The following is a 26,173-nucleotide window of genomic DNA, read 5'->3' on the forward strand; positions in this document are numbered from 1 at the left end:
CATCCCAACACGCAGTCTGTTCTGTGCAGAGAAATTCTTTGCTGGCTCTGCACCTGGGAGAGCCACCTGGGAGGTGCCCAGGACTGTGCCGGCCCCCGGGGGGAGGCTGAGGCAGGCACCAATAGGGCAGGCGCCCCCCGGTGTCCACTTGTCCTGTCTGCAGGGCAGAGCAGAAAGATGAAAGAGGAGGAAGGCAGCAGCTGAGTGAGCGGAGCGAGGAGGGAGGAGGGAGGAGGGGGTGGCGTCGCTGGGGAATCAGGTCTGCGCTGTTCTCTGCTCTGCCCAGCGGCTGGCGACCCGTCAAGGCCCCTAGTTCCATCCTGTCTCCCATCGCCACACCCCAGGCACACTGGGGACGGTGCAGACGTGCAAACCAGAGCTCCAGGGGAGGCCCCCTCTGCGGGGAGGCTGGGGCTGAGGCAGCTGGAAACCACCGCGGAGCATCCGAGGCCAAGGGTCCAGGATGGGTCCGGAGTCAGCGGTACAGACAGCCGCTTCCCATCCTTTACTCTTTGCTCAACCCCCTTTCTTCTTTCCCTCCGCAGCTTCTCTAAACCCTTGCGCAACTACGCCCCACCCACCCCTGGCCCTTCCCCTCTCCTGCCACATCCCACAAATCCGGTGGCTTCACGCTGGGCTCCTGCTTACAGGCAGGGGTCGAGAAGCCAGACCTTCCACTGTCCTGAACCCTCCAGAAGATTCTACCACTCAGAGAGGCTGCACCCAGGGGAGAGTCTGGGAAGCCGGCTCAGCCACACCGGATTCCCAACACCTCCTTCAGTCTGGGGCTCTCACCTTCCTGCTTCTTCCTTGTGTATTTGGACCTATTCCGTCCAACGGCTAATTAGAAAAGACAGCGAACTAAACAGAACCACCTTTCTCCAACTAAATAAACCGTTAGGAAAAACAATACAACCCTGCTGTCGTCCAAACGCCCTGAAGATTCACACTCTCTTCTCTCCGGTCACTTCTCACACACCCACACACATGTACTCACCTTCCCTCACACGGGTACACAAGCCTATCTGTACACACGTGCACACACACATCCATCCACACCCCATCCTCTTTCTGCCAATACCCTGGTGTGCCCAGGAAGGCCACCATAAAGCTATGTGTATTTCCTTTCCTTTGGACTTTCTAGTGTAGAAGAAACCCAGCTATTTAAGAAAAAGGGCTACGCTTTCACTTCTATAAATTATAAAGCAAGGTTGGGGTTGAAAAACTCTGTGTTTTGGGCAACCCCATCCTTAACACCGAATCCTCACAGATTACTGCTCTCTGGGTCTGTTGCTCGTTCTCCGGGACGAACACTTACTTCCCCACACACAAGACCCTAGTACTGGCTTGGCTCTCTCTCGAGGCAGCTTTAAATCTGCTAACAGCCACTCGTGGCCGGACTGTCACAAAGGGAGCGTGGCCTCCCTGCCATGGTTGGCCGGCCAGCCGAGACGGCGTTTTCTAGACAAGGCCTGGATGGTCAAAGACAGGTCAAGGGGGGACAGGGCTGTGGTCCCTGACCAAAGTGGCAGTGATTCTGAAGAGTGGAAAGAAACAGTCTCAGCTACCAGCTCGCGTTTGGTTTTTTTCCTGCAGTAAACGCTGACCACTAACGCCCAGTGGAGGGGACGGGTTGAGAGGTAAGGCCGGGGGCTCGGGGACTTTCTCCGAGGGGAGGATGCTGTACAAGCCTTGGCCGACATGGACCCTGAGGCAAGACACGGAAGGGAGAAGGAGGCAGCTTCCCAGCCTCCATGCGGAGGAGCTGAGCTTGTAGGCAGGATGGGGCGGGAGAGGGGGGAGCTCCCACACTGAGGAATCGGACCAACATCATCTGGAGCCCCAAAGGGGCTGCCCTCCCCCAGGGCTTGCACCGCAAGGGCCTGAACGATGTCCAACTCCCAGTCTCCCTCGGAAGTAACACGTCACATCCAGCTAGAGCAAACGTCCAGGTTCAAGTCATCCCAGTGCTTACCCGACGTCCGACGTGAAACATCCCAATTCCATGATCACACGGAGATCTCCACCCCGTCCCTTACCACCGGGGCATTCAACCTCTGTCATCTCCACAACGGCCTAGAGAAGGAATTCCTTCCAGAAGGTCAGGGGAGGGTTAGGCAACTGGTAACATCCTGGATATCCAGACACACAGGACCTGAGCCGGCACCTGATGGCTTCCCTTTGCCATGGGATTGGGAGATGGGGCGGGAGGGGGCTCCCCGGGCACCCCGGGCGGGACAGAGCAGAGGAGCCTGATGAAACAACCCGCTCGTGGCAGGTCCTCGGGCAGCCTGGCGATCCGCACGAGGGACCCTCTCCCGAAGCCACTGGCTCTGGAAGGCCCTGCCCTCCCCTCCCAAGTCACACATGGGAGAGAGGGGCCCACTCGCCTCTGGGAGTCCCAGTTCTCCCCCATCGGACCCTCCAAAGCAGAATTGTAATTCTTTCCTGAAACCACAGGCTCTCTGGGGCCCCTGGCTGGAGCCAAAGTCGCTCATCTTCCCGGCACTCACCGCCCTCCGCCGCGCGGGCATCCTCGGCGGTGCACCGGGCCCCCGCGCCCCTCCGGCCCTGCACCTGGCCCAGCCCTGCGCCGCGGCCCACCCTATACAGCGATCTCATCGTCCAGGCTGTCGCCCAGCTCCTGCCTCTGCAGGACGTTGAGCAGACGTGGCAGCTCCTCCTGGGACCACGAGTCGCGCTCCTCGCTCTCGTCCGTGTTGGACTCGTACTCCGAGGCAATGCCCGACTCGCGGAACTTGAGGAGCTCCAGGCCCCCCAGCAGCGGGCCCGCAGGCGGCGGCAAGAAGCGGAAGCACTCCAGCTTCACCAGGCAGTCACGCCTACCTAGGGGGCTGCTGGCGGGGTGGGCCAGCTCGGCCAGGCCCGCGCCAGGGGGCGGTGAGGGCAGGTCCTCCGGCTGCGGGGTGGTGGGGTCGCAGAGCACCGGCAGACCTCCGGAGCGGAAGGTGATCTCCAGCAAGCTGTCCTGGGAGCCCACTGGAGGGGGGACAAGAGCACAGCAGCCCAGGTTAGCAAGGTGGCCGGGAGTGGGGGGAAGTGGGTGTTGGGGGGGGGGCATGAGCTGGGTACAAACCGAGAGGGCCAGAGCAGGGTCTCTGTAAACAGAGACGGAAGCCCAGAGAGGCTTCCAGCAGCGAAATGCAGGGGCTGTTCCCAATCTGTACCTTCGTGCGGCTTAAAGCAAGAGTCCCAGCCCTGCCCAGACCTACTGATCATGACCCCGATGGGCTGGACTTGGGAATATTCATTTTTTTTAAAAAAAAGCTATAGGGACAGGCTGAGGAATTACTGGTCTCACAAGACACATTTGTTTTGCCATCAGACCCAGGTTTGAATCTTGGCCCCACCCCTTGCTGGTTCTGGAACCCTGAGCTGCCTTCACCTGTTTGAGACTCTCTCATGTACAAAATGGGCATAACATCTGCAACTCTAGGGGTTAGACGACATCCTGCCCGTGAAATTCTATCATAGCCTCTGGCACGGAAGATGGCCAGTGGCTCTGTGACTAGCACATACCAGGCCACGGGTCAGCACCAGGGAGGCCTGGCAATGTGCTGCCTTCTCGAACCTCCCAGGCCAGTCCAGAGGCGGCCAGGCACCTCAGGCCGGGCGCCAGGCAACCTCTGCCCGGAACCAGCCATGCTATCTGGCCAGTTCTTTTCTGCCTTATGCACAGAGCAGACACCTGTTACCAGCATGTTCGATGCTAGAGTTGTAAACTCTACAGCGCAGGGGAGGGTAAGCTCGCGTACAGTGTGAGGTTTCCCACGGAGCCCCCCGGCAGCACGACACCCGACAGGTGCTCAGTCTGTTTCCACTGGAAAAGCCCATGAAGAAAGAAGAAAGAAGCAGACTGCCTTATTAGGACGTGGAGTATCTGAGCCCCTTTCGAGAGGAGCATGGATGAGCACGTGGCAGGGACTCCCAGGGACGTTCAAGGTCAAGCCTGGGCTAGAAGGAGCCAAGCTCCTCTCTGACTCTGCTATTTCGCTGTTCCATGAACTGTACAGACAGGACAAATGGAGCTGCCTCTGTCTTCCGCTAGAACACCAGGGCAGGGCAGGGGGCTAAGAACACACCACCAAGAGCTTCAGGGAGAAGAAAAGGCGTTTTCCAGAGCCCCTGCGGAGGGAAGCGGGGGGGGGGGGCGGCTTCCACTTACTGGCATTCTGTCCCGACAGCTTCAGCTCCAGCTCCTGCACCTGCTTGACCAGCAGAGAGATGTGCTGCAGCAGGTCCTTGTTCTGCAGCAGGAGCTGGTGCACGCGGGCCTGTGCCTCCAGCCGCGCAGCCGCTTCGGCAGCCAGCTGGTCCTTCAGCAAGTGAACCTGCAGACGGGAGGCGGAGAAGAGAGAGAGGACGGGACAGAGAGGAGAGGGCCATGAATGCACCCAGGAGTCACCAGGGTTCCGCGGGGACCAGAGACACCGCCATGTTCAACTCAACGCAAAGAATCCCTTCTAGGGTGGAGTGGGGACCTGGGCTTGGAATTCAGAGAAGCAGCCCTAAGAAGCTGGGTTGCTGGACAGGGGGTCTCTCTGAATGTCTCGAGTGAGGGCCACGGTGGGTCACTCACAGACCCCTCAGGGCCCAGCACCCAGAGCAAGAGGTACGCACGAGCCGAGCCCCAGCCCCTGTCCCCCAGCCCTGCCAGGAGAGTGTCTCGACGGCGAACATGTTCCTGCCATGTGGAGGGAGGGAACTTCTTCTCCTCGTGTCTTTTAAAAGAGAAAAACAGAAATGGATATACAGGCCCAGTAGCTAAGAAGAGAGTCACAGCAACCCCGAAGTGGCCTTTCCTCTCCTCTTCCTCGGGCCCACATGGAATGAGAAGCAGGAAGCCCCCCAGATGCCCTTCCCTAGTGCAGGGGTCACAATAAATTCTGCGCTCTCGCCTCTGGGGGGCCACTTTCTTTCCCTGACTGTCCATCCCTCTTCATTTCCAGGTGCTTTACACCTGCTAGCGGTCAAACGTCTGCTGCCTGGTTCACAGGAGGGCCTCCTCCCGCGAACCTAGAAAGGTGAAACCAGCGGTTCAGAGAAGAGGGGGACCCTGTGGGAAGAGGGGGACCTCCATCCACTCTCCTCTTACAGGAGAGCAGCTGGCAATGGTGCACCCAGCCTGCTTGGGACCCTGGGTCGGGGGTCTGTTCTCGGTGCATAACAAGGTCTAGAGAGAAAACACAGTGGGAGATGGGGTGATTGTGTCAGGAGCCTGGCTTGAAGCAACTGAGTCATAAGGCAACAGCCATGTTCACGCACATGAGATTCTTACTCTAAGTGGTGGATAAGGGGGTCTCGTGGAGGGTTTTAGAAGGTCCCTGAAGAAAGGGAGCTAATGAATTTGGCTCAGACCAAGGCAACTTACAGGTAAGAGGCTTCCTTGGACTACAACTGCGGTGTGGACAAAGTCAGAGGCAGGCTGTCTGGGGTGGGGCAGGTGGGGCAGGAGAGGGGCGGGAAGGGTGAGCCGACTCTGGTTCAGACAACAAATGCTCTAGATTTCTGAAGAGCAGTTGGCTCCAACGAGATGCATTTTCTCGGGGAGGAACAGGCTGTATCCAACCTGTAGTCTGGCCAAGGGACCTGCCTAGCCTAACGCCTGTGCCTTCCAGCCGCCGGCACTTGGAGAACCACACGGCTGGATGCAGCAGCGGCTTCCCTCCTGGCAGATTGGAGGACCTGACCTTGCAGATGCCTCTGCTTCTAAGTGGGAGCCGCTAATGAGATTAGTTGCCACTTTCCATTAGCGGTTCCTAAGGCTGGGCCTGTCTCGCCCCCGGGGAGGATGTCTAAGGAATGCGAAGTGAGTCTGTCCTCCACAAGGTGAGGCTACGGACACAGCCGACATTTTCGGTTTAGAAGTCAGCCTCCTTTGCTGCCCCGAATCAACTATGGAAAGATCTAGAAAGTGATGAGAAGAGGGAAAGAAGCAACAGTGACATTTTAATCTGGGTATCAAATGGTGGGCGGCTGTTAAGACTTTATCTTCTTTGGAAACTGAGGCATGGACATATTTCCCCTGAGACCCCCGCCCCTGGCATTTTCCTGGTTCTGAGAAACAGGACAGTTGCTGTGGGAAACTCCTGGAAGGCCCACCCCAGGAAGGGCCAGCCTTCACCTTCCATCTGGTAATGTGACTGATTCCAATCAAGACTATCACTGAAAGGGATCTAGTGAGCAGGCAGAGTTGTTCATTATCCCGTTTCTAGTTTCTTTGGAATGAAACAGAAGCATTAGGCAGAAATTTGGGACAGAATCTTTCAATGTGCAGAAGCAGAAAAAGCACAGAATTCCGTCTCCTGCTAACCGGCACCTACGGGAGGGGGCCTCCCTGTGTGTACACCACGGACTCAGGGCCTTGCCCCTTGCACATGGACGTCCCAACAGACAGGCCAGTTGAGAGCACTAGACCAGGAGCTGGAATGTTCCAGACCACTGGTGACTCTCTCTGCCATGGAAGGTCATTCCCTTCTGCCTGGACCTCACTTTCTCAGACTCTCAACGGAAGGGCCTGCCTAGAGGCTTAGGCGACATAGGATTCCAGCACCAGGGCCACTCGTCAAAGGTTCAGGGAAGAAAATCTCCAGATCCCCTAGTGACACCTAGTGTCACTTTGTGTCCCCTACTGACTGGGGACACAAAGGGAATCCCCTCCTGCAGAAGCCGGGGTGGGCAGGGTGAGGGAGAATATGGGGAGCTTCGTTCGCAGGTGCTCGAGTTCCCCAGGGCAGGGCGCCGTCCAAACAGAAAAGCCGGCCCTTGAGTCGAACGTTGCCGTCTGGCACTAAGAGCCAAGAGAAAACGTCCCCGGGTCGGCGCGCCCCTTGTGCAGATTCAATCAGAATTTTAGCTTCCCAAGTGCAGAGCTAGAACATTTCAGGTTTTCCAACCCCAGGCGTGCGGAAGCACACGCTGCTGCCTATATAGCCAGTGCGAATGAACCTGCTGGCTTCTGCGGCCGCCCAAGGTGGGAGCAGGCACGAGGCTCAAGCAACTCTCCGTGCCCCTGGGAACCCCAGCCGGGCCAGGCGGAGACAGAATGGCCTGGGCTGCTTTTAAACAGGAGACGATGTGATTGTCCCCGGGTTTTGCCCACATGGGTCTGGCCTTGGAAGCGCCGAAATAAGGCAGCATTATTTTCAGCTCTGGCTGGGGCCGCCTGCTCCGGCTCTGTGGGCTCTTTCCTCAATCCTGAGACAAGCGCAGACACCACGCCCTCCTGCCCTGCCAGACGGGACCGTGATTTGTGTCCAGCAAGCTGTTCTTTCAAAAAATGAAACACCCTTTGCAAAAAAGTAGGCCGTACTCATTTCTGAAAAGGTATGAGTTCACTTCTGCTTTCCAGGACTATCCCGCTCAACGATGAGGTCAGCGGGAAGGCCATGGCCGGAGTGGGGAAGGAGGGGCTCAGCCCTGCACCCTCCGGCTCTGACGCCCACCCTCAGCCCACCCGGCGACACCAGACCGCTGCCCGCTCGCTCTTCAGCCTACTTGCCTGGACTCCAGCTCCTCCGTGAGAAGTGGGGGCAGGGCCAGGCTGAAGTTAGGGAGCAGGCACATGGAAATGGCGTGGAGAGAACCAGAGCAATTTGCCCCCCCACCCCCCACCGGACACACAAGCGGAGGCAGGTGGCGCTGTCTCAGCATGCACAAGGCGCGGCCCCCAGGGTGCTGGTGACAGAGGAGAAGCCACAGGGACAAGAGCGAAGTCTAGGGCCTGGAGGTGGGGTGCGGGAGTGTGTTCAACGCTGTTTGTCTAACGAACTAGAGCGCACGCGATCGCAAAGCACAAGGAACCCATCACGGGTTTCAGAATAAGCACAAGTAGCCACAGGTAGGGGAGGGATTTCTAAACAGCAGCGGTGCACGCACAGGCCGAGCCCACAGCTGGCACCCTGGGAAGGAATCCGGCCCCCTTCACCCCTGCCGGTCAGCCGCAGTGCCCAGACCAGTTCTGGACCTCAACGGGCCCAGCGCAAGGCCATGCAGGTGACAGCTATGCCCCAGCTCTGGTTCAAGGCTTGTCTGTACGGTCATTCACACCCTTGAACTTCTGGCCCAACTCGAAACAGGAAGCCAGGGCAGCCAGGCAAGCCTCATGCTGGGTCGAGAAAGTGGTCAAGGGGGCTTGGGTATTCACCATTTTCATGCTGAAATCTGAGCTAGAAATGTTTGAGTGGCTGGGCAGCACCATCTCCTCCATACCTGTAAGGCAGGGCAGGCTCCTCTAGATCAGCTCTGAACCAATTAAGAGAGAGGCTGGGAGAGATCTCAAGGCCTTAGACCAAATCAGAACACCTTAAAGGAGAGAGATCTAAGCCCGGTCCCAGGATAAGAGCAAACGGGAATAGCCTAGGACAGTAAATGGCGGGGGGAAGCATAAATAATGCAAGAGTGCACCTGTTTGCAAGATGCTCTGTATCCTTAGCTCTGCCCAGAAGGACTTGGATATTCCCAGAGGAAAGGAAGGTGCGTTCCTACCTGCAGTGCTGAGCTGAGAGCACTGCCCACTGGAATTCTGGGACTACTGGCAGTTTAATGAAGACGGCAGAAACCTTGCAGTTCGGTGGCAAGAGAGTTTGACAAGACGATTAAAAGCTGACCTCATGCTGGACACTGAGATCAGTCTCACCACACGGAGAAACCAAGTGTGCCAGAGCAGATCTATTTTAAATGCACAAAGGATGTCAAGAGGACCTATTAATCTACCTCTGTCTCCTCTATGATTGTTGTTACCCGGAGCCATGAACGTGAACAGGAAGCCCTTGGATCCAGTGCCACAAAGAGAATGAGAGAAGGAGGAACATACAGAGAAACTCGTAAGAGAAGAAAGGCTTAGGGCTGAGTGTGCCGGGGGGACACAGGAGCCAGAAGCCTCGGATACCACCCTACCACTGCTGCGTTTCCAGGCAGCAGAGAAAGACGCCAACTGCGAGTCTGCCCAGAGCCTGCTCCCGCGGAGGCCAGAGAGTGGGAGAGGCGTGTGATCAAGAAGTGATCTCTGACCTTGAGGTCCTGTCCTGCTAAAGATCCTGCGAGTCCCAGACCCTCCCCGTCCCCTCCCCAGGATGGACATGCTACGCTGCCTGAACCGAGTGTCAACGAGGGTACCACCAGCTGCCACCTACAGACTATGAGTCGGAGGCTCAGGGCTCCCAGCCCGTGGAAGATGCTGGAATGGAGAAGGGCTACACCACAAGTGAGACTCATTGTCTTCCAGGAGAGAGACCATCGAGACAGGGCAGGGCTGTCCCACCAAGACAGAGGCCCCATTCGGTCCCAGAGAACCCGTCTTAGGGTTTCATGCCAACAGCGGCAAAGCCATGATAAATTCCAGGTCTTGTGGCTTTGCAGACCGAATGCTTGCACAGACGGCCACGACAATCTTCTTGTCGTGTAGATTACAGACCTGCGTACCATTTCTCGTCAGTATTTAGCAGTGACTTCAAATTCAAATGACTCTGATAATATCCATCATGAATATGCATCAAGCCCTTTCTTAGATAAATAATAATTACTTGGCAATTGACATGCCAAAAGAGAAAAGAATTATGGTTGGAGAATGGATTTGTATTCAAGGGGACACTTTCGGGGATGATGTGAGTCGTGGAAGGGCCCTGCGCTGGGGCACTCGGGCTTTGTGCTCCTGTCACCTGGCGCCCCAGGGAGGAGGGGACTCCCAGAACTGCCACATCGCCATTAAGGAGACGAGATGAATTCTGTTACCTGACAAAGAGCAGTGATTTCCACCCCCCACCCGTGAGAGGCCCTTAATGGCAGTCCTTCCTTTTTCTTGCTGTTCTGGAAACACCTGCAAACGCTCCTAGCATTAGCACTCCACATCCTTTTGTTCCGTGGTCGGAATTTTTGAAAAGGCTCACATCATTTCAGAGCCATGCCCCACTGATCCTACGCTCTCCAACCTGCAAAGGCTTCTGGTGAGCCTTGGGCCCCAGGCCCGTTCTGTGTGAGACCGTGTTGGAAGCTCTTCTCCGAACTAAGTCCCAGCAGATCAGGCTCTGAGCGGGTTGCCGGCAACTTCTCAAGGTGCCCATATAGGAAAGGACAGCTCTGTCTGGGCGACCGCTCCACCCAAGGGTCTCGAGAAGAGTAGGCAGGAGCACTGATGGGATGAGTAAGTGCTCCCCAGAGAAGTCTGCCCCCTGCCATTCCAGAACACAGAAAACCTTATAGGTCAGCCTAGCCCCACAGATCGAGGAGGCCAGTACATGGAGCTGCCTTCCTAGATTGCTCCCCAACCCCCAGTCCTGGGGGCCTCACTGTCCTCCTCTTTCTCCTCGCCGTCCTCCTCCACTCCCCCAGGTCCTGACCTGTCCTTCGGTCTCGGAATTTAGCCAATGAATGGTAGGAGCCATCCTGTCCTCGCTGTTCCCTGATGGGCCACAGCGAAGATGAACCTCAGACGCGCGAGGCCCAAGGAAGATGGGGACAATAACGCCCTCCGTGGAAAGCAAGCAGAAGGGACCACTGCCAGAGGCAGCAAGAGACACCGGCTGCCCCCTCCTCAAGAAGGCAGCAGCCGGACCAGCCTCTGGGGCTCAAGCAGCACTTTCCTCCTGAGATCGGAGCCAGTCCTCCTGTGGCTCAAATATGGCAGCTACGGTCCTATGAGCTGGATCCCGTTATAGCAAATGCCAAGGCCAGGACACGGTCATGTCCTGCCTGGAAGCAGCAGAGAGCGTTGATGGAGGGTGGGGACCCGTGTGATGGAGGGTGGGGACCTGTGGGGACAAGGTGGGGAGGATGCCAGGGTGGTCTTTGCACAAAGCTGTACTTTAAGCTCTTTTAAGACCAGTTGCACAAAGTCACACCTGTCCTGACTCCAGAGGCACCCCTGTCCACCCCAAACACCAGGAAATGAGGCAGGAAGGGGAGGGTGGAATTGGGTGCATCCTGCTCCTTGGCGAGCTCAAGTCCTTACCCAACAATGTCCAGCCAAGCCAGCCAAGCCCAACTCAGAGCAGGGGATACACGGGAAACCCCAGCGTTTCCTTCCAGTTCAACTGCATCCCCCCCCACCCCCCTTCCCCCATAAGCGATGATCCCACAGCGTGAGCGATCCCTTCTGGCTCCCTAGGTTTTAAACCTGCCCCTTTCCCCTCGCTAGGGAAGGCGCGTCAAGCCCATGAGAGTGGAGCCTGAGAGGTAGGGAGGAGGCGGAGGAGAACCTGCGCCACAGCCACTTGCGTCTGCTGCTGCTGCTGCTGGAGGAGCTGCTGGAGGAGCTGCATCTGGTGGTGGGAGGACAGCGGCGTCCCTGGGCCCAAGCCTGGGGGCTTCGCCGAGCAAGAGGGAAGGAGCATCCTGGGCGAGGCCGCCAGCATGGGCTCCGGGGGGTGGGGTGAAGCCTGGAGGAGAAAACAAGACAGGCGTGAGCCCAGGCCGTGGCCGCTCTTTGCTGCAGGGCACGGACGCGGCTGGAGTGAAATGCTGTGTCCCCAGGGGAAATGTGCTAGGGCCCTGGGCTGGGGCCATCGGGCAGGAAACCCTGCCTGGACCCTCTGTAACTGATCCAGCGTGACAGGGGCAGACGAGGAGTACACTGGCTCAGGTGCCCGGATCTTGAGGGGCCAATCTCTAGGGAACCTAGTTACCCACCACCCTGTCACGAGACCAGGAAGGGGACTCCCTCATCCAGGGCTGCCCGCTGGGCCATGAGGCTATGTAAGGGGGGCCACTGCAGCCGGCCCTGCCTCACAGGGAGAGCCCCTGGTCTGGACAGACCCTCTCTGCAGGCTGGACATGGTTTCTGGGCCTTCCCCCTCGGTCTCCCTCCCGGCAGGTGGGAAGTGTCACTAAGACAGCTTATGTGGACCAAGCGCAGGGAGAGACGGCTTGTGTCTGCGAGCTCTGCTGCTGGTGCTTCTTCAGGCACGAGGGACGGAGGCACCCACCCACCCACAGGCGGCTCTTGCAGTTTGAGGCAGACCCATGATGCCAAGATAAGGTCAGGCCCATGACTGGGGACTGTACCGCCCTCCAGACTAGAGACGGGCTTCTCCCCATGAGCCACCCACCGACCTGCACCAGAAAAGGCCGACTGACGCCCGGCAAGAAGGGGAGGCGGCCGGGTGGCAGGGAGTCGAAGTGGAGGCCCACTTCTCAGCCTCCTCCTCCCGGCTTTTCCGTTGTGTCTTCAGGTTGGAATGTGCTCTCCAGTTCTCAGTGTCGGTCTGGATTCTATTAAGAACTCCCTGGGAGGGACGCCTGGGTGGCTCAGTTCGTTAAGCGGCTGCCTTCGGCTCAGGTCATGATCCCAGCGTCCTGAGATCAAGTCCCACATCAGGCTCCTTGTTCTGTAGGGAGCCTGCTTCTCCCTCTGCCACTCTGTCTGCCTGTGCTCTCTCTCTCTCTCTCTCTCTGACAAATAAATAAAATCTTAAAAAAAAAAAAAGAACTCCCTGGGAGACCCGTCATCTCAGCTAGAAGATGGGAGGCTGGAGCTGATGATGCCTGGGTTTCTAACCCCCAAGGGGCCCAGTGCCAGCCTCAGCCCCCATGCATGGGAGTGCCCCAGCGGTCGCTAGCTGCAGGCAGAAGGAGCCCGGACCCACTCTGCCCTGGCAGCTGAGCCTCGGGGATCGGTTGTGGTGTGTGAGGATTAGCTCTGCACAGGCACTGAGTGGAGACGAGGAGCCACGGAGGGCAGGACCTCCACGGAGCACCATCAGGGAGCACTGCGGGGCCTCTGGAGGGTGACGCTCATCAGGCATAACCCTGTGGTGTCCTGACACACTGGGTTATATCGGCACACTGGGCCCCTCTCACAGGAGAGGGAAGCTGCTCTGGTGCCCCCCCCCCCGGCCCATGCCCCTCCCTCTGAAGCTGACCCCGCCTGCACGGGCAAGGACGTGACTCTGACAGTGGCCAAGGCTGCTGTCTGTGCTGCTCCAGGAGGTCGTGTGCACGCAGACTGTGTGATGGGTCACCTCCCGCCTACCTTTGGGTCCGGATGGGAGCCTCCTTCCTTCCCGACGGCGTCAAGGTCAGTCACACCTCGGCTGAATTCCAGGATGTCATTCCCCGGGAGCGGGACCTCCACTGCGTCAATGTCCGTCTCCTCCGCGGTGGCCGAGGAGGCCCTCTCGGCTCCGGGGAGCTGGCGGCCTGCAGGACGACAGAGGGCAGGGCAGGGCGCCACCAAGAACACCGTCCTCCTCCCGTCCTAGCGCGTCACATTCGTTCCCAGCCCGACCGGATGTTCCCATTTAATCTTTTCAGAGGCCAGAAGCAAAAATGATGTTTCCCTGAGGCTGGACATGACTGCTTTGCCAGGTTGGCATAAGGTCGATATGGTCGGGGTGCGGGGTCTCGACAAGAGAGGGGAGGGACTGTCACCTCGACGTCCTCTGAGCTCAGGAGTGGAATCCACCCAGGGAAAGACTCCAGATCCATGGGCAGCTCCCTGGCCATGCCCCTGGGGGTAAAGGACCCCACTCCCAGTGCCCCAGCTCCAATGGCAAAATCAGAGGCTGAGTTAGATGGACAAGGAGGGGTATGTGACAGAAGAATGAGGGTGAGGAGACCTGAGGCCCCGTCGGAGACAGGAAGAGCCCCCCAACCCCTCTGAGTGGAGCTAGACTTTGACCTTGTGACCAAGTGCAGAAGTCAGGCAAAGGGCCTTCAGGAGGCAGCAGTGGGGGGACGGAGGGGGTAGGCGGGTTTCAAGCTTTCTCCAGTCTGTCCACACTCCACTGTTCACCTCCCACTGAAGAGAGCAGCTGTGTGCCGCATATGCGTGAAAGTCCTGCTAGTTCTTTTCCTTCAGTCCCTGTTCCTAGTTCTTGATTCTATAAAAACCTGGCCGTTCCTGGAAGCAGTTTTCTTTCTCTACATTTGGAATTAGGCTCACTGCTACTGTACGCAAATAAGATTTCTTAAACGATTTCAGGGACCAAGCACCATGCAAGAAATGGAAGAGGTTAGCGTCTGTAGGAAATATGGAGAGCCTGCTCCTCCCTGAGCAGCCAGGCCTCGGTCATCAGAGGGCCTGCCTTGTAGAACAAATAGGTTTTGTTTTGGTTTTTGTCTTTTTAATATTTATCTACATAATCTCTATACCCGACATGGGTCTTGAACACCACCCCAAGATTAAAAGTTGGTTCTCTACCAAGCGAGCCAGCCAGGTACCCCCAGAACAAACCGTTCTAGCAGGTCTTCCTCCGCAAACCCATGTGAATCATCTGGGGAAGCAAGTCTGGTATTCCAAATGCCAATGGGGTGCTTGGTTTCCCTCCCGGCTGCTCCGGGACCTGGGACACAGTTGCAGACCATGGCCTGGCAGAGCAGCTCTGCTCCCCTGCGAGACAGTGGGCAGGAACCCAGAGCAGGCTGCATCCCTCCACACCCCTGCGCCCAGAAGTGACCTTCCTGATGGTCGGGAGGGCTAGCCTGTGAGACAGAGGGCTGACGGAGCACTCGTGGTCATTTCTCAGTAGGCGGATGGGCTTGGTTCTCTGTGCCAGTATGGAGAAGAACAGGGTGAGCAGAAATGATTCCCCCTAGTCCCCAGGAGAGGCTCAGTCCCTCGGCACTGCATATCCATCTGTCGGCACACTAGCCCCTGGGATCAGGCATGCCTGGCCTTCTAGTTCACCTTTCAACACCCCTTAGTCTTGCGGCCAGGGCTGGGTCTCAGTCATGTTTCCCAGGGATCTGGCATGGGGAAAGTATTCAGTAAACACTAACAAAGGAACTAGTGTCATGACAGGATAGCGAAACAGGGCAGTGGGCTACAGAAGCAGGCTGCCCCTCCCCAGCCCCACCAGCTCCCCATTCCCGGAGTCTCCAATACCAAGGGCGCAAAGTGTGTGGAAATACCCAGCCAGAAGCCTGGAGGGATCAGAAACTCTCCTGGGATCTCACTCTGCTTCTGAGGGACTCACAGACTTCTCAGTCATTCTGTTTGTACTAGTGGGGTTCCCACACCAAGGCTGAGGAACCCCTTCCTTGGGAGTCCCAAGCCACGGGACCTGCTTACGGAGGGATTTCCTGCCACTGCCTGGGCTCTCTAATGATCACCTCTGAAGTCCTGAGCCTGGATCATGGCTGACGGGTGGAGGCCAGGATGGTAATAGACCTGTTAGAACTAGGAGGGTAAAGCTGGGGGTAGACAGAATGTTCTGGATGCCATGCCTGTTAGCATACCAGATAAGGCAAATCGAGAGGGTGGACCCACAGCCAGTGGTCTTCCTTAGGTTCTGACAGACAAGTGGGGGGGGGGGGGGCGGAATATCTCGTATTTGCAACTCTCCCAGCATCAGGAAGCTTAAAGGACAAGAAACGCTATGCAAAACCTTCAAGCAAAACTGGGACACTTACAAGATTGGGCACTCTGGATTCCCACATGTAAGAGGGAGAAGTCAGACTGTACTTGGGGGGGGGGGCAGGGGAGGGTAATTTTGCTTTCTGAACTGCTTCTTTAAACTACTTCTACTTGATGCAATGAATTATAACTAGGAACCACAGAACATATGCTGATTTCATTTACTTCAGTAAGTATGTGCAAAACCCCTGTATAGAACAGAAAGGCATTGCGCATCAGAATAAGTGAGCAAAATGGTGTATTTTCAAGGCTTCCCCAGTCTGATGGAGGAAACAGACAGACACCAAGGTGGCAGCAGGAGGCTGTGTCCCCTTGGAGCTCTCCTGGGTGCAGAGTCGGAGCCGGGGGGTGGGGTGGTGCTAGAGAAGCCAGAGCAGAGGCGCCCCAGCGGGGGGCAAAGATACAGAGGTATTGACTGCCAATGGCTCTGTACAGCAGGACCCAACCGGGAAGAGTCAGGATTTTATCTGAAAGCAGGTGAGTAATACTGAAGGATTTTCATCCTTTCAAATTTCACCCGGGAAGGGACAACATAGAAAGCAACACTCCAGGGGAGACACAGGAGGGCTTACGTGAAGGGGGTTGCGGTAGCCCAGGAGAACAGATATAAAAGGTTTTCAGGGGGCAGGAATGACAGGACAGGGTGACAGACTAACTGTGGTGGGGGGAGAAAGAGGGGTAGGAATCCAGAGAGACAGAGGAAGGGAGAGAGGGATATGGGTAAAATGAGTTTTGAAATTCCTGATTTAGGTGACCTGGTAGGGACTGGTGCCCTTTAGGGCAATTTCAGGAAGAGCAGGGCTATGGGTAAGACGGAATTTCAGACCTACTGGAATCACAAGGTCTCTCTTCAAGAGCCAAGTGGAGATACCCATCAGCTGTTGGAGAGTTCAGGAAAAAGGTCTGGTCTGGAAATAAACACCAGTCAAACACATGGGCAGTCCGGAGAGAGCAGCGGGGACTGAGCCCAGCAGAAATGTAAAGGCTGCTGGAAAGCAAGTAGCAGATACAAAAAGAAAGGTTGTGCCCACCCTTTGGTTTGCTAGCTAGGGGCCCTCGGTGACCTTGACCGACGGTCCCAGGAACGGCTGGCAGGGAGCAGACACCGCGTCGTGGGAGTTGGAGGGCTAGCAGCCAGGATGGGGTGACAAGGAAGAAGCTGTATGCGTGCGGGTAAATCCGGCAAGCAGCTGAACCATGAGAGAAAGAGCTAAGGCAGGGGAGAAGCGGGGGGCAAGGCCGGCTGGCGTGGGTTTGTTTTGACGATGAGAACGGCTTGACCTTATCTGTCTGCAGTGGGCAAGAGGTCAGCATTAGCAGAAGACTCAGGTGACCCCGTGGGAGAGACGGCACCGGTGGCCTGGTGCTCAGGAGGAAGCAGGTGAAGGTTCATCTTGGCCAGGGGGAGGACACTGGCCACGGGGCGGAAGCTGGACACGAGCAGCAGGACCGGCCGAGCCGAGCCGGAAAGGCATCGCTGGGTCAATGCAGAACTTGTTACATGTCAAAGATACGGTAATAAAATGGTTTCAGAAAAGAACAGGAGCTTATCGGTTCGGTCGGGAATGCTAGAAATGGCCACTGTGGGGCCTCAAAACTGCCCTGGAAACTTGCTTAAACAACATCACTACTTTCTGGGCACTGATTTAAGGGTTTTACTCATATAAATCATTTACCAGAACTGCCCTCAGAGGCAGGCACTGAAAGATAAACTGAGGAACAGAGCTGGGAAGGCGGGTGCCGGGGCTCCAGGCCTGGGGCTCTGAAGCTGGGTGCTATCACCCTGATCGCCCCCACCCCCGCCACGGGCTGGTTGCTTCCACCTGCAGCCGCCCCCTGACCCCCCAACCCCACTTCAATGCTTCACGGACACACTCCCATATGATCTGGTGTATCTGTCACGGGTTTGTACTGCAACCCCAACTTTGAAGGCCAGCTCCTCGCCCCTGGGGACCCGTCCTGCAGTTCACACTTTATCCCCAGAATCGGTGGGGGGGTGAGAGGGGCGGGCATGAGAGAGATGCCTGTTGAATGAAGGAGGATGCTAAAACCAAGGGGAAACAGAGAGTCGGGCTGCAGTCGCCGGGGTTGGAGGAGCCGGGGAGGCAGGGGAGCAGACGGGACCCCCGAGCAGCAGATGACACAGGTGCACGGTAAACGTCACCCCGCCCACTGCTCACTGTCTCAACGGTCAGAGCTTTCTTTTCAGGAAGTTCTATTCTTCCCAAGGATTCCAAGCCCTTCCCCTCATGGGATGGCTGCCGTGGGAGAAGGGTGCCTCCAAGGGAACGCGATCTCTCCCAGGAAACCCTCTCCAGGAGCCAAAGAAACCACACGAGGCAGAGCAAGGCAGGCGGAACCGGAGCCGAGGCCCCACCTGGCTCCGAGCCCCAGGGACGGGCCCAAGGCAGCCGCTGCCAGAAGATACAAAAGATAAATCTCCCCGAGGGTAGGGAACGGTGGAAAGAATGAGGGAGGAAAGAAAGGCAGGCACAGAGGGTGCGGGGCTGGCAGCACACGCAGACAAGGTCAATGCCATCTTGAAAGCGTTGCTGAAACCAGAAGGCAAGGGGCGGACGAGACATCAAAGGCAGCACAACCCGGCGCCGTCCAAGTCCTCGGAGTAAACAGGTCGGCCCTGCACAGTCACGGGCCTGTTGTCAGGTCACTTGGGGGAGGCTCTGGTGGGGGCGGGGTGGGGGTGGGGGAAGGGGGAGAGAAACCTGCGGTAAATGGAAACCTCCGGAACATGGATGGGAGGGGCTCGTAACAAAACACACACACACCAACCAACCGCTCTACCCTGGTGTTTCAGGGTGCCTCATTACAAGCGAAGACCCCGCTGCAGTCAATAAATGGTTCTGGGGGAGGCAGTATGGACAGAAGAGACGTGCTCCTAGTGCTTTACAGCGGGTCAGCAAGCAGGAGGGGCCGTAAAGAGCACGGGACTATGGGGCCAGGCAGTGAGCAGCTTTCCTGGAGGAAGGAAGATTTTCCATTCCAGATCCGTGGCATCCCAAACCTAGTGTTCTAAGTAGACGTACCCTTCGTGGTAACGGCTGCAATCAGAGGGGACCCTAATTCGTCACTAAACTCAGACCTACCCCAAGACCTTGGGACTCAAGAGATCCTCCTGCCTCCTTCCCGCAGTGCATAATGGGGGAGGTCACGCATTTCCGACTCTGAGCCACAGAACTAGCTATTGTGTAACATGTCTTTCGAGTATCATACAGTTGGCCCTTGAGCAACATGGGAATTAGGGGCACCGACCACCCCATGAGGTTGAAAATCCATGTGTAACTTCTGATGCCCCCCAAACATGACTAAGAGCCCACCGTTGTTAATAACTGTATCAGTAATAGTCAACCAACACATATTTCGTAGGTTAGAGGTAACACACCATAATCTTAGAATAAGAAAGTTGGAGAAAAGGACATGTTATTAAGAATGATGGTGGTTGGGGAGGTTGGCAGGATCGCAGGAGTGGGACCTTGGGGCGAGACCGGCGGGCTGAGCAGAGAGCTGGTGATGGTGACAGTGACAGTGGCTGTGGGCTGAGACCAACGTGACTGTGCTCCTCCAGCTGTGGTGGACGGTCAGGGCTGAAATAACAGGCTCGCCAGCCATGCCACCCCTTCCCTTATTACCTTCTCAGTGAGCATTTTCTCAAGTAACATTAGTATACATAAGACCTCAGCTACCTGGCTTCTCCTGCAACCCCTCTCCCCAAGATGTAATGTAAATGATGCCCTACATATAGAAACACCCGGTCTAGTACAGTTTCTTCCAAGTTTAAGAGGTCAAAGACCTGAGTTTCATCCTTAAGGAGGTCCAGCACAGATCGGATGTCTGTGTAACCTATTGGCATCCCTGCAGCGCAGGACATGTGACAGGGCCTCTCCCCTCCTCGTGTAAATGAGGATACAGCCCTGCAGAGTGATGGAAACTGTATCAGGGAAATAGACGTAAACATACTGATTTTAAGGAACTGAATCATGGGACTGTGGAGATGTGACAAGTCCAAAATCTGTAGGGCGAGCTCAAGACCCAGGGAAGAGTTGCAGTCCAAGACCAAAGGCCATCTGCTGGCAGAATTCCCCTTTTGCTCTATTAAGGCCTTCAACTGATTTGTTAAGGCCCACCTACATCACTGAGGGTGTTCTGCTGCATTCAAAGCCTCCTGATTTAAATGTTAGTCTCTGGGCACCGGGGCGGCTCAGTCAGTTGGGCACCTGCCTTCAGGTCAGGTTATGGTCTCAGGGTCCTAGGATCGAGCCCCACCATCTGGCTCTCTGCTCAGCGGGAGCCTGCTTCTCCATTTCATTCTCCCTCTGTGCTCTCCCTCACCCCCACCCCAAATAAATAAATAAAGTCTTTAAAATAAATGTTAATCTCATCTGGAAAACAGCTTCCCAGCAACATCTAGAATAACATCACATGTTGGATGTGCTGGGGTCTCATGACCCATTCAGGGACACATTCACGCCTCGGTATTTCTAGCTAGTGTAGCTTCATGTCTTCATGTCTGCACAGCCACTCATCTGTCATCGCTCATTTTTCCAGGAATTTTTCTATTCTTTCTTGTTTATTTTTCCATATTTCTGTTAAAATAATAACAGCTAATATGTATCTGGTGTTTACTATGGACCAAGTGTTTCACAAGTATCTGTTCATCTGTGGTCACAATAATCCTATGAGATGGACACAACTTTATTCTCGTTTTCTTCCAAAGAGAGAACTAGGGCCCAGAGAGGTTATTAACTTGCCCCAGATCACACAGCCAGGGTCTGGTGCTGCCAGAATTAAAACCAATCATCTGCGTTCTCGAGCCCTTTGCAGTGTGAGCTTTTACTTTGTTGTTTGACCTCCTGAGTTGATACTTCATTAATTTGATTTTCACGACTGGTTATCTGTTAACGTAAACAGTTGAAACTTTGGATTTTCCTCTGCACACCACGTTATCTGTGTCCCCCGGGTTCTGAATATAATAGCTTTTCCTGGTGCCCCTCAGGCTGTCAGAAATTTGTATTGTTTTGTTAAAGCGGGAGAGGAACACGAGAATTCGTATTTTTATAAGACGCGCAGGTTTCCTGACTTTCGATGACACTCCAAAATGAGAGGTACTGAAAATATGTCCGCATCAAAGGTTTACAGCACTACAGAACTTAGAAAACTGGGAAAGAGCTATTAAGGTCACTACAAACTTTATCTTCTTTCTGATTTGTTTCACAAATGCGCTTTTGTACTGGAGTTTTCCTGGGGGCCGGATTTGGTAGCATCAGCCGTTTAAATGCTTCCTTGTTCAATAAACATCTGTAATTTTCTATTAGGAAAGTCACACGCGCTTCCATAAGGAAGGTTTGGAATCCAGAGAGAGAAAAAACACTAAGTTGTTTTTTGAAGTGGACCGATTGCCCGGACCCTGGTGGAGGGAGGCGCGGCCCCATACTGGGTATCCCCCAACCCGTCCACCCACGCTCACCGCAGCCGCCTGCCGGGTACCTACCTGGGTCCCCTGAGCTGCTGCTGTTCCTCTCGCTCTCTCCGTCCTCCTGGCCGTCTGCGTTCTGCTGCGTGTGCTGGAGGCTCAACTTATGGCAGACCTCGAAAGCCTGCCCGACCGTCCGCACGATTCGCATAGCCTGGCTCTGGGAAGGAGAAAAGAAAAGAAGAGCCAGTGAAGGGCGTGGGGACCCTTTGCAAGGACACAAGAAAGGCCAGGGATGGGAGAGGACGTGCCGGGGCCTCGCAGACAGAAACCCACAAAAAGAGATGGAAAGTGATGTCCATGCTGACCAAGAGGAGTGCGAAGCCAGTTTTCTTCTTGAAATGGCCCAGAAAGTAGACACTCACCAGGGTTCCATCACAGTAAGTCAACTGGAAGGACACACACCAAACACCCCCATTCTGGACTTAGCCCAATTCCTCCTCCCGGGTTTAACAAAAGTGGTCAAGATCTTCTGACGCCTTCGCCAAGTATAATCACACGTTCAGTGGGTTTGCCACGCGACCGGCAACTCAGCCGCCACTTTTTCCCTCCTGGGACCGATGAGTCTGGGCTGAGGGGATGTTTAACTACTTCTTTTAACAAACAGCCCAAGGACAGAGCTTGACTCTAGCTCTCCTTAACTTGGAGGAGGAGGAGGAGACGGGACAAGGGAGCTTCGGCCCCTATAGTCTCAAGGGACCCACGCAGGCTCCCAGGAAGAGCCCCCAGCACGGTTTCCAGGGCCTGGCCTCCGGAGGGGACAGCTGACCAAGCACATTATCAGTCCGCTTTCACCTTCCTCCCAAGACTGAGTCTGGTGCAAGCTACAGGCTGGGTGAGCTCAGCTCACTGCTCCTTGTGAGTGGGGGTCCCCAAACGTCCCACGACCACAGCAGTTTATTTAACCGTGGCTCTCCCCTCTACGCCCGTGTCTGAGATTCGTCACATTCTGACTGATCAGACCCCAGGTCGGCTGTGCCTACCCGGCCAAGCTCCATAGTCATTCGAGCATCTGTTGCTAAAAATCTCAGGTTCTCCTGGGGTGGACAGGGAACCAATTCCACCCCCCCCCAGGAGTCACAGACACGCTCCGTAACTGGCTTTGAGGATGATGTTAGAAGCTGGCAAGTCCTCACACACGTGCCCCTGAACCTAGAGGATTAGACAGGGGCTGGGCCAGGACTCCTCACCTTCTCTTCGAAAGGGAGCGCTCGGAGTTCAATCCAGCGGGAACCGGCTCTTCTGAGGACCCGCGTTTCTCCCGCATCCCAGCCGGACGACCGAGCACACTCAGGGCTGACCTCTGGAGAGCCTCGACTGTGGCCCACATCTCTGTCCCCTTTATCAGGGACAAACGTCCAGAACATACCCTCCCACTGCCATCACTGACAAGCCCAGGGCGGCCGGAAGAAAGTGGGCTCAGCCCCCCTCGTGCTTCGCGCTCACACGTTAGTTCGCTCACCACCAGCGGCCGGGGACCCTCAGCTCGGTTCCCCGAAGAGGCAGATAATGCGGACTTCGGGTTCCCCGGTCCCACCATCCCTGTGTCGCTAATGGCTCCCCGCCTCCTCGCCTCAGGCCCCGCTCCTTCTGACCCGCCCTTCGTGACAGCTGTTCTGTGTGCGCCTCTGTGACGTCACCCGAAGCGCGGAATCGGCGCCGTCTACAACCTCCCCTCGCCCGCCCAGAGGGGTCCGCGTACGACTAAGGTGCCGGCCAGCGCCTCCTGCAGTGCTCGGCTCAGCCCCGGGGCTCATGAACGGGGTCTGGGGCCGAGAGGCAATTAAGAAAATGAATAGGAAAGGCTGCACTGACTCTATCACAACAGAAACAGAGATGTGAAGAGAGTTGCCTCTTACTACACAGGTGAGCACCAAAAGCGAAATGCACAACCACCCTTGGCCCACAGCGCGCAACAGAGGAGAAGCGACGGGCCGGATGATCTTTGGTCTGCGCTTGTGTGATGGTTTCCACCACCAGGAAATTGTCGGATTCGAGTTCTAGATGTGCACATTCACGGCTAAACGGCTTCCTTCGGTTTGTGCTAATGGAGTCACATCTCCACTCACAGTGAAAGGACCCAGTGGCACGTTCCGTGGAGAGCCCTCGAACTTGAACACGGAGTCAAGCTACCCGGCAGCCTGCTTTACATGTGGAGAGAGACCCGTAAGAGCACGGGGCTCCCTTCTCACCAGTCCAGGAGCTGTGAGACGCTAGATGGCTCCAGTTCTCAGAAATGGCTGTGCAAGTTCTGCTGCCCACTGACCTCTCAGGCTCGCCTCCCCTCCCCAGTGGGAAGTCTACTGTTAGGTGATTCCCATTTAAGGATCCCACTAAGGGAAGTTACTGGAAGGAGGCTTGGAGAGCCAACCTGTGCCAGGCAGGGCCTGTCCCTCCCTCCGCTGGTGCCATCTGCTCTCTGCACAGCCGTGCTGCTTCCTGCCTGCTGGGCCTGCTGCACCCAGGGACTGGGCCTTCTGGTCTTCCAAGCAAGAAAGCTGGTTCTGCCTGCCACCGCCGAGGAATGCAGGACTCACATGTGCTAAGACTTACTAGTTCGTACGCCATGCCTAAGCCCACGAGGGAGGACTCTCACTAAAAGCAGCTTTCGAAAGAACCTCTCCATAGGTCCCCACGGGCCACAAGCAGCTGCTCACATCTCATGACCACAAACAGGCCTTCGGACATCAGAGTGGAGATATAAAGCTGAGAAGGCAGCCAGGCATGGAGCAGGACGCACGAGTGGCCTGCTGGGAAAGCAGTCTTCCCCAGGTCCAGAATCTGGCCCTTCTCTGGAATTTGCTAGATTTCTACAAAGTGTCACTTGGCCACATTTTTTTCTCGACAAATCCTGGTTGGTCTCACAAAAGTCCCCTGAAAGTGCTCGGCCACATGGATCCAATGTTCCCATCCAAAAGCCACTTTCCATCAGCAGCCCCAAAGCATTTGTGGGCTCTGAGTTGTCAAGACTAGGCCGGCAGTGGTCACTTTGATGTTTTTCAAAGCTGGGAAGGAATATCTAACCTCGGAGTAGCTCTCGGCCACAGATGGGGAGCACGGCAGCTCAGGAGAGTGCTGATTACAGGTGATTTAGTGAAACAGGCCTGGAATGGAGGCAGTCTAACAACTTGGTGCTACTTATTACCCTCTAGACACACAGAAATGCTTCTTTAAACCATTCCATTTATTCACGCCAACAAAGCCTCCACCCCCTCCCCGACCGCAGGCCATCCGTCTGTCCAGCACAGGGGTCAAGACACAACCAAAGGCTGTCTGTCCTCTTTAGTGTGCCTACTGGGGCTGCCAACGGCACACTTAATGGGTGTCAGTATCCAGGGAACCGCAGCAGCCACCAGGAACTAAGGCCACGTTCTCTGTGACAGTGGGCAGCGACTCAAAGGCACACGAGAGCCTGCAGTGGTGGCTTCAGGAAGACAGAAATCAAAAGGTTGATGCCCCCGTACTTGGCTGATCCAGAGAAAAAGTATAGCCTGTCCTGATTTTAGCTTCTCTTCCCATGTTAAGCGACCCTCTTATTGGTTGGCCCTGTTGACATGGGGAATCTTCCAAGTGTGACACACGCGTGAAGACTGGTAGCTATTTGTCTGATTCTGCAGCTGACTTAATGAATGACCTTGGGCACTGCTCCGCTTTTTGCTGTCCTGGAAGAAGGTGTATTTCTCAATCTGGAGATGATGAAATGAGTCCTCGGGTAAGCAAGGAAAGGGAGGAGCAGGTGCTCATCATGGATATGAAGATGGCAAAGGAAACAGTAAGAGGGAGAAACGTGGGGCACGCTCCTCCTTAGTCTACGGCTCTCTCTTCTCCACTCTCGTCTACTGCGCCCGCCCCCCGCACTTGAGACCTGTCTGCCACGTGCTTCTGAATTCTAGGGGTCTGAAGTCCAATAAGTCAGTTCCAGAATGGCCCCTGGTTCATGATTTTTCTCAGCAATAAAGTCCAATGCCCTTCCTTACCTCGACCTGAACTACCACAGAATCTGAACAACAAAAAAATAGAACTGAAGATCATGATTCTTTAATGTGCTTTTTTTTTAACTGTAGTAAAAGATTTAAGCTTATATCTATCAAATGATTGCAGTGTACAGAATTCACAATGCTGAAGCAAAAAAATATATTTGGACTTCAATACGAGGAAGATCCAAGGTAAGAAGGCTCTGAAATTGGAGATGGGTGAGGATTCTGTCCAACAGGTTATTGGATGGCCTTGATCTATAATCTGATTGAGGCAGCGCCCGGGACACCAGAATATTGCTTGCGATGGGGAAAGTTTGGTTTCAAAGTGAGTATGAGTTTTGACATCGACAGGACACGGGAGATCTTAAAATTTCCAGGTTCTTCCTTGTACTGCTGGGTTCTTCCTTGTACTCTGCTAGTCCATGAACCATAGGACCATAGAGAAAGAAGGCTGGGTTATAACCTCGCTACTAGCATTCACTACCCAGGTGACCAGGAGCAAGCTGACTCACCTTTCCAGGTACCGATTTCCCCATCCATAAACAGAGAGGTGTGGACCAGGTGAGTTCTGAAACCTGTGGTTTCTCTATTTTGACTTCCCAACTCCATCCCACTACCCCAGCATTTAAGACACACAAAAAAATGCTCTTCCCCTGAGTGTCAGACCTCCCTCTCCTTCATCCTCAACTTGGTGGGGCAAGTGACTTATTGTTTAGCCCACGACCGTCATCATCACCCCAAGTCTATCGCAAGCCATCAAGGACAGACTGTGAGACTTCTCAGCAGTGGGCCCTCATCTGACGGTGACAGCATTACAGGAGGAAGTCATTTCTCCTAACCCAAACCAGCTGAGCCGTGATGGCAGGCAAAATGATTTCAAGGAGCTGCCCGCGAAGAGAACGGAGCTTCCTACAGCTTCTGTTAATCACCAACACTTCACGCACTGACGCGCTATTAAGTACAGTCACACTTAATCAGGGCTGACAGCCTCATCCTCCTGGGGGCAGGAGGAAAAGACAGAGAGCGACAGCCACTGCACAGGAGAGGTCAAGAGGCAAGAGGCAGGAGGCAAGAGGCCTTGCACATGAATACTAGCGTCGAACCCCCCCAAGGGGGCTGGGAGGATGCCGTGGTCATTAGGAAACATCTCCACTAGAAGCTCTGGCGAGGAGAAGCCCCACTCCCAGCTCGGGGTGAGGAGGCGGAAGGCCCGGTTCTAGCGTCAGTGGCACTGTTGACTCACTGTGCGACCAATGGCAAACTACTTCCCTGGGCCCTTCCTTCCCCAACTATATGATGGAGTCAGTACCTACCCTGCAAAAACAGTGAGAGGAA

General features: G+C 55.5%; 1 protein-coding gene across 3 annotated transcripts in view; it reads right to left on the reverse strand.

The window, feature by feature from the left end:
* The window catches only part of CUNH1orf226 (chromosome unknown C1orf226 homolog), a 260,479-nt gene that overhangs the window by 14,792 nt on the left and 219,514 nt on the right, over nucleotides 1-26,173 (reverse strand). For all 3 annotated transcript variants that reach the window (XM_045086554.1, XM_004751409.3, XM_013055532.2), the window contains exons 6-10: nucleotides 20,880-21,021; nucleotides 12,989-13,155; nucleotides 11,217-11,396; nucleotides 4,187-4,352; nucleotides 2,848-3,000 (exon numbers count right to left, since the gene is read on the reverse strand). In XM_045086554.1, coding sequence (XP_044942489.1) covers nucleotides 2,848-3,000; nucleotides 4,187-4,352; nucleotides 11,217-11,396; nucleotides 12,989-13,155; nucleotides 20,880-21,021 — 808 coding nt within the window. The remainder of the gene's footprint in view (nucleotides 1-2,847; nucleotides 3,001-4,186; nucleotides 4,353-11,216; nucleotides 11,397-12,988; nucleotides 13,156-20,879; nucleotides 21,022-26,173) is intronic.

This window comes from Mustela putorius, unplaced genomic scaffold, assembly GCF_011764305.1.
Source record: "Mustela putorius furo isolate JIRA1106 unplaced genomic scaffold, ASM1176430v1.1 tig00000997_pilon_pilon_pilon, whole genome shotgun sequence".
In the NCBI taxonomy this organism is placed as follows: Eukaryota; Metazoa; Chordata; class Mammalia; order Carnivora; family Mustelidae; genus Mustela; species Mustela putorius.